This window comes from Limulus polyphemus, unplaced genomic scaffold (assembly GCF_000517525.1).
Source record: "Limulus polyphemus unplaced genomic scaffold, Limulus_polyphemus-2.1.2 Scaffold88, whole genome shotgun sequence".
Taxonomy (NCBI): domain Eukaryota; kingdom Metazoa; phylum Arthropoda; class Merostomata; order Xiphosura; family Limulidae; genus Limulus; species Limulus polyphemus.
Genome location: NW_013665698.1, coordinates 112,367 through 121,071, shown reverse-complemented (window position 1 = coordinate 121,071; position 8,705 = coordinate 112,367). Strand labels below are relative to the sequence as shown.

Below are 8,705 nucleotides of genomic sequence, written 5' to 3'. Positions count from 1 at the left end.
AAATGAAGGCTGCATGAAGTTTATAAATTGTTTTAACACATAATTGATACTGGATAGAATGATTAAGAGAAGTCCTCACACAGAGAAGAAACGTAAATAATAGCTCTCTTCATCACACATTACAAAAAAAACCGGCCTTTTCAATTTGAGACCAATTAGCTGTCCTGTTTAGACAAAAAAAAAAAAAAAATAGCTATATTGGTTACTTTGGCCTCAGTTTGCGGCCTCTGAGGCTCCTGCCACATAGCCCATGTTACTTTCCGCACAAAGTTGTATCTGTAACCCGACTTTGGAGCTTTAAAGATGTAGCCCTGCATAAGTAACAGACCCACACAGAGAAAGAGAGATTCGTGCTTATATATATGTGTATATATAGATTACTTTTTGCGGTATTTCAATATCTCGTAAGAAAATATTCTGTTTGTTTTGACCAAGTTTTTAATGAACCAAATTAAAATATTAACTAGTTATCTAAATTTGAGTATTGAAGCATAGTATGCTGATATAATAATAAATTGGCAAACAGTGATTTATAAGCATAGAGAAGTGTTTTTTGTTCTGGGGGGGAGACATATTGTATGTTCCCAACAAATTAAACCAATTCATTATTTTTACAAATTGTAGCCAATTTATTATTAGTTATCTAAAGTTAAACCAACTTGACATTAAACTTTTATTCTTTGTGGAACCTAAACCATATTACGGTGTGATACCGAAGTAAAACAACAAACAAACAAAAAGTAGAAAAGCTAGTCAAATAAAGTGTTAAATCTCTTTGGTCACGATGTTTTAGGTAAGAATGGCTACTGATGAATTAAAGGCAACCTGATGGGCTATGGTTGCTTATAACCTTTGAAAGCTTACAAAGAAATTGGGTTGGGTTGCATAACAGCTACACGTCGTGACAGTTTGGATGAGTTTATGACAATCGAGCCCTCTGGTCTTGGACTTCTATTGTAATGGCGAGTGAATAGAACTACCTATGCGCACAGAGTCTATAACGGGTGGAGTGCATCTAGTGATCATCACGTGCATCATATTAACAAACTGTTGCTTGGGTGAAGCAGGTAAAGCCTTGTAATTTATGCGCGCAATAAAAAGTAAGGTTTTGTAAATGAATACTCCCATGTTGCAGAAAATGTTCTAATCCGGGGCATCATTTTTAATGAGGGGGCATCGTGTAGCTAGTTTATGATCTTTGTTAATTACTCGGAAGAAGATGAAAAGAAAAACAAAAAAGCACGTTAATCAACTTTTTCATTTAAAAACGCATAACATGAATTACTAGAATAGCTGTTTCAGACATTATTCACTAGATGAAACGAATAAGTCTAGGCTCTATAGCCCATTAAATATTCGATTCACAAACACATATATCTATAGTTTTAAAATAACGCGATACCTGTAGTGTGGAGAAAAGCAACTCAATGCACTTAACAAGCCCCAAAACAAGATGTATCATTAAGATTTATTTGAAATAAACAACGTGATTATTGTGAGAAGGATTCTACCTTTTCAAGCTGGTGTTATACGTCTACTGCAAACACGATGACTTGTAATAGAGAGATAATTCATTTGCTCAAATTCTACTGTAAGCTGAAAGTTAAACATTCGATATTCTATAAACATTTATTATTACCCTCGTCCTAGGAGAGGGAACGAGGGTATTACAGTTGGATCCATATGTACGTATCTCGAAAAATATTAATCCGATTTACGTGAACATTTTACGAGATAAGGTGTCCCCATAAGACCGTCCTCCCCAAATCTGGTCCGGATCTTGAACCGGATCCGGATTCTATATCACTTTCAAACATTTTTTTATAGTGGAGATATAGGGCGTTTCCCAAATTTGTGTAAAAAGTGAACAGATTAGGATCGAATTTCAGGCGCACATTAAAACCAAAAATCCCAAAAAATTGGGGCGAGGATATGCAACCTCTCTGATTGCTCTTGTTCTTACCGTTATGAATCATATTCGAATCTGTAATATGCTAAATCTTTGATCACCATAGAAATAATTAAGTCTCAAATTGCGCAATTAAACCTATATAAGATTGGTGGACCTTTAGTTCTCGAAAAGCATGGATAACAGAGCACAAATTTACGAGGTTCGTTTTTTCTAGACACCACTTCCTGATGAGATTAATGATAATAAAAAAGGTGATGGCAAGGTCCCAATCCATCACTTGTTTTAGCCCAAACTGCCACTAGAAGATAAAGAACAACATTAGTAGCAAAACAATTATTTTATACAAACGAAAGAAAAAGCCATGTGAACCTGTATCCTAGCAAATCAAAGATAGTACTGATGAACGTACTACACACTGTAACCATCCACACGTTATGTTCACAAAAAAGAAACGCGACTCTGGCATATCATTCTCTACAGTTAGGCGAGGTTGTCATAAAAAGCATAGAAATAACAAATAAATGTGAATTTGCTTCTTATACTATACTGCGTTGGTGTTAAATGTGTATTATTACCAAATAGTAAAGCAGTTTTAGTTTGCCCTGTCATCTTGCGTTGTTTCGTAAATTCTAAAACTAGGCCTGGAGGAGGAGGTCGAAGAACCATTAGCGGTGCTGAATAGGCGAGGGAGTGAGCTGGAGGGAGAAAAAGCTTCAGGTACGAGGGTGGTGGAGGGGGAGAGGCCAACCTGTAATTTGTTCTTCGTGATTGAGGGAAGAAATAACAGAGTAACGCTGCGTAGGCACTTTCATGACGCCTTAGGCAAGAACGCTTTTTGCAAAGACCCTGCGACTGTTTTCCTCTCCTGCTAACCTTAACAGTACATACTAACAGCGAGCTTGAACTCTATCCAAACTTACAACTGGTTCTTGTACATTTATATGTATTGCACCTATAATGCACGGTTCCTAACACTTCCCCATATTCTCAATTATTTACTGATAACTTTTGGTCAAAGTAAGAAATCTATGTAAATCAGAACTGCAAAATATCTGATAACTTATTGAAACTAATTCTATGTCCTAAACTGACAAGAGATGCAAAATGTTATACAATATTTTTGTTTGTTTTTTTTATTTACTTTTCGCGCATATATTGAACTTCCGAGATGTTTTTCATAGCCTCGAATTTTGTTGTTCATAACTTGTAAATTCTAGACAACCAACCAAATTTCTGATTCATAAACAGATCATTCATTATTTTCCTATAAAGGCTGGCATTGCCTGGGGAATAAGGCGTTCGATTTGCATACTGAGGGTCGTGGGTTTGAATCTCCGTCACCACGCAAGCTTGTCCTTTAAGCCGTAGGGGCGTTATAATGTGATAGTCAATCCCATTATTCGTTGGTAAAAGAGTAGCCCAAGAATTGGCGGTGAATGATCTTGACTAGCTGCCTTCTCTCTAGTCTATCACTGCTAAATTAGGGATGGCTAGTGCAGATAGCTCTCGTGTAGCTTTGCTCAAAATTCAAAGAAACCATTTTCTTATAAATTTATAAAACAATCTTTTTAAAGGCGTTTTAAACTTATTTAGCAGAACTGTTGTTGCTCATAGTTCCTCTACTTTTGATAGCATGAAAATATAAATTATTAAACTTTTGCTTGGTTTTTAATGGATCTCTTTTAGTATAACTATTTTTGAAGTATGAGCTTATCACAGATTATTTGTATTTGCTAAAAATTTAGCAAACAAGCTAAGACAAAATAAATCAATATATATATAGCAAGCTTAACTTCCAGAAAGACCTGCCTAATTTTTTTCGATACCACAAAATATTCCTCACACATAAGTTGTGGGTGCGTTATAAGAGTGACATTCAATCTTTTTGCGTGAATAGTGGGTGGTAGGATGCTATTGACTGACTTTCTTCCCTTTCGTCAGTAGTTCCAAATTTGGAACGGTGAAAGCTAACCTTAGTAGCTTTGCAAAAATACAAATACAATACTATTATTTTCAAATAATGTACATTTATATTAAAAATAATAAACAACAAATATTATACCCGATAGTAGTAATTTGCTTTCTGGCTAATCCATGATTTTATTTACAAAACTTATTTTTGTAGATATTTTCTTAGCGTTGTAGCATCTACACGTACGTCCAAACATTACATTAACGGTTATAGCAAAGTCTGGACTAACTTCTTTTTAAATAGCAAAGAAAATGATATAACAATGTCCCATATTATATGAGCATCGTCAGCTATAACTAAAAGATGTTCTAACCACCAATTACTTGTAACGTGCGCACAAAAACAATTTTATGTTACATCGCACCCTTATTAATTGTGCTTAAACATAACATGAAACTAGATAAAATATATTGTGTGACTATTTCCAGAGATCATGTGAAACGTTCTCTATTAGACATGTTGTGTGTCAACATTTTAAGCATAATTCACGATAAAAACTTCAAGTACTTGTGTACTATTAGAAATGCCCAGTGTTTTTTTGGGTACTATTAGAAATGCTCGGTGTTTTAAGTTTGATGATTTAACGATGTTTCAAGATTTTCGTTTATCACTTTATATTTATATCATCGTTACAGTTGGACAATTAGAAATGCCCGGTGTTTTATTGTGTACTACTAGAAATGCTCGGGGTTTTAAGTTTGATGATTTATCGATGTTTCAAGATTTTCGTTTATCACTTTATATTTTATATCATAGTTATAATTAGACAATAATTAGTAGTGATGACTTACTAATTTTTCTTTAGTTTCATCAGTATTATTGAATATTATGCTTAAATTACTTTAAAATACACAAGCTTTGAACAGTCAAACTCAGAAGTTTTAAACACTTGATTGTGAAAGTCTTACAGGTTATACATTAATCTCATCCAGGCATAAAAATGTGATTGCCTTTTGCTACAAGTACTGTTTAAAAACCAAAAACTTACAGAAGTGTCTGCCGTTCATAAAAGTAAATTTTGCATTAACGCCTTGGATCATAGCCATTTATTTAATCGCGAATTGCCTGTTTTATCTGTCAGTCCTGTGTACTTTCCAAGCTATTAATGCATTAGTTTTATATGTAACATTTTTTCATCAACAAGCAAATCACTCATTTGTTCATTAGATGTTTAAAAACTTGAAATGTGTTTGGTTAGATCGCATAAAAAAAAATCTAGTTATTTAACGCTAATTCAAATGGGAATTTTCATTCAAGACCAGAAAAATAGAAAACCTATGAAGTAAAAGGCAATAATACTACAGAAGTATGATCAACCTGTCCATAGATGAGTCTTCTGCAGTTAATTAAAAAAAATAAACTAAGAAGCCGTTTTCATTCCCGGTTTTCACCTTGTTGCAATATCCCCATTTACCAAATCCGGGATAAAGTTATCTTGAGAAAAAAGTATCTTGTAAAGATTACAACATTGTTAAAATGTTGTAAACTTCCCTAAATTATCTAGTAAGAGTGAGATTAGTTCAAGCACCTTCATAAACTGGCATTTTTGGTAAACTGGATTAGTCTGAATCAAGGTAACATGATGTTATTCACTCATAAAGAATTCCCATGACACAGATTACATGAAGTAGTAGGTTCGTCAGAAGTGACGCACATCTAATGTGAGAAGCTGCGGTTCTGAAGCCTCACGAATCCCGGAAAAGTCCGATTACTTCAGAAGTTGAAAAATGGTCCTACTGAAACAGCTTACCAGTTCCGGAACTTGGGCCTTCTGGATCAACGGAATTCTTTATATATCATATGACCTAACTTATACTTGAACTCTAATTTCTAATTTTTCCATTTAAATTCCTGTTTATGCATTTAACTGATATACACAACGTGACATTAACTTATTTGTTAATAATACTTTGAATGTTTTATGTACATCATATTTAACACTAATTTGACTAAGTAGAACCGATAGTTAGTAAAACGTCTAAGGTATTTTCTGTTAATTCTATTGTAATTTAATATGCCAAAATAGGTGCCAGTAGAAGCACCGAATATATTATCACTTTACTTTGTAGTTTTTCTCAACTTTATGCATTGAAGTTTATGATATTATGATATTAAAGTTTTAATTTTTCACCTACCTGTGCACAAAGTCGATGTCCACAACAATGATAAAGTACTAATCTTCATTTTCCCCAATTTTTTAGTCCAATTATTTATCTTTCACACCAAGTCTCTTCGTCTCACAGAACTTAATAAAAAAATTTATCAGTATTTTTACTAGACACGATAATTAAAGAAGAAAAAAATGTATGCTTTGTCAAGACTCAGGCATCTACAATGCCCGATATTAGTACAACTGAACCTGAGCTTTAACCACGGGCTGTTGGATCTTACGTTGTTGTGCAAAAAGCAGTCTCATGTGATATCGACGTCCACTCCAGCTCTCCCACTGTGTTTCAAGCTCCGCCTGCTGAGCTTGTACGTAGTCTGTCTAACATTTTACATAGTGGTGATTGTATTGTAGCGCGTAAAGAACATAGTTCGGAAAATAAGACAATTAAATCAAAATCTTTTCAATTTAAGTGATAATTTATATCTTAATATACCAGAATAGTCTTTGGAGGTTTATACAAATATTTTTGTTTAATTAATGTGCAAATGATATAAAGCTATTTATTAACTGACAAAATATATTTAAATAATTAAATCAATCAACGATTTTCGTTATTCAAATTCGATGACGAGGAACCCACTTTGAGATTAATAATGGCTGGAGACGGCTTAAATGGGTAATGAAGAAAAACTTTAATATAAGTTTAACATGACAGCAAATGTACAACGTTTCGACAAGGTTTTGTTGGTACCTGATGATGACAAAACCTTGTCGAAACGTTGTACATTTGCTGTCATGTTAAACTTATATTAAAGTTTTTCTTCATTACCCATTTAAGCCGTCTCCAGCCATTATCAATCAACGATTTGTGTGGTCAAGTAAACTATCGTTATATAAAAATATGTATAGTTTTCATCATTGCTAATTCCGGGCGTTAATATTTCACGATTTTCCATCCGCTTGCTATTTTAAAGGCATGTCTGTATATAATTCTAGAAACAAAGTTAAACAGCTAACATGACCGAACACAGAATTTTACATTAATTCTACCAGATGAAGGAAATAGAACGGAACAACAGAATATGTTTCAAATTAGTTATGAAATGTCAAAGTTTTGTGGGAAGAGGAAAAATTCATTATAAAGCTAAAACAAGCTTGTAAGGGTTAAAAAAGGTGTTGAAAACGAGAATGTCAGAACTTACTGAAAAGGACTTATTTCATCTGTACCGATGACATTGATCACTGTTGTAACTAGAAGAATTAACTTTTAAAAATAATGAAAAATTATAATAACGAATGACCATTTAAGTGGATGAGCTAGCTGTGACTTCAATCTGGTTATACCAGTTTAAGTCTAACGTGGATGAGTTTGAGTTGTTCGAATCTGATAGTACCAGTTTAAATCTTGTGTGGATGAGATGCGAGTTTATTGAGTACGATCATACAAGTATAAGTCCAGAGTGGATCATATGGGGATTGTTTGAATATGATTATATTAGTTTCAGTCTTGTGTGGATGAGTTATGAGTTTTTTAACTGTGATGATAACAGTTTCATACTTGTGGAAGAGTTGTGGATTGTTTGAGTTAAAGTTTTCTTTGAAAATTTTTCAATAGTGAACTAACAGGAAGTACTATAAATTAACATGCATTTTAACTAATATACTGACGATTTAACTTAGTTCTTTTACAGATTCGTTTTTTTTACAATGATTATAATCAGCCATTGGAAACAATGATCTGAATAGTGTAATTACAACAATGAATGTGATAAGTTGGTTTTTACTGTACATATTGTAGTACTGTGTTGTATGCACACAAAATAGAAGCACCAACAAGGTAAATGGTGCGAGTAAGAGTTTCAAAGTAGTAATTTTTTTATACTAGTAGACATATTTTTATTAGGCCCGACATGGCCAGGTGGTTAGGGCACTTGACTCTCAATCTGAAAGTCGCGGGTTCGAATCCCCGTTCCACCAAACATGCTCGCCCTTTCAGGCGTGAGGGCATTATAATGTGACGATCAGTACCACTATTCGTTGGTAAAAGAGTATCCCAAGCGTTGGGGGTGGGTGGTGATGACTAGTTGCCTTCTCTCTAGTCTTTCACTGCCAAATTAGCATATTTTTATATACTAACATTACTTTTTTTTCTTCTTATCTTCAACATTACCAGATTGTTTGCGGGAGGAGAGGTGTTTAAGCGTCATTCACTATGCCCACTGTATGGATCGAACCCCGAATTTTAACATCATAATCCATCAAAATTGCCGCGACTAAACTGTCCCAGTAGGACGCTGCTGTAACAAATTAATTTTAAAACTTTAGATATGGCTATCACAACAGAGTTTGTGGTTTTACGAATTTTCTTAGTTCTTACAAGCTGCAAAAATAAAAACCTTTGTGTATGTACAATTGATATCTGCTTGGTATTATCCATAGTTACTCATCGAGTTCAATAAATACACATCTGCTTAATAATCTTAAAACAGCTTCCCCGCCATCTACATCTGGTTAGTTAACACAATGACATGTTCTACGGTTAACACATAAATATTGTGTACGGTTTAATGGGTGTTACCTTCAAAACTCATCAAAAAAGCGCACGTGAACTAACCATCTTATAGGTTACACCTTATTCAGCAAAGACTTATTTTTGCTCCAACTGTAATTAGGGCGGTTACCTAAAACTTTTCTGGCCTCTAAACATGCCG

At 33.9% G+C, this 8,705-nt stretch overlaps 1 protein-coding gene across 2 annotated transcripts in view; it reads right to left on the bottom strand.

Annotated features, from left to right (window-relative positions):
* The window catches only part of LOC106468363 (hemicentin-2-like), a 65,230-nt gene extending 58,958 nt beyond the window's left edge, over nucleotides 1-6,272 (bottom strand). For both annotated transcript variants that reach the window (XM_022397345.1, XM_022397348.1), the window contains exon 1: nucleotides 6,020-6,272. In XM_022397345.1, the coding sequence (XP_022253053.1) occupies nucleotides 6,020-6,068 (49 nt within the window). In that variant the 5' untranslated portion in view covers nucleotides 6,069-6,272. The remainder of the gene's footprint in view (nucleotides 1-6,019) is intronic.
* Nucleotides 6,273-8,705: the final 2,433 nt, after the last annotated feature.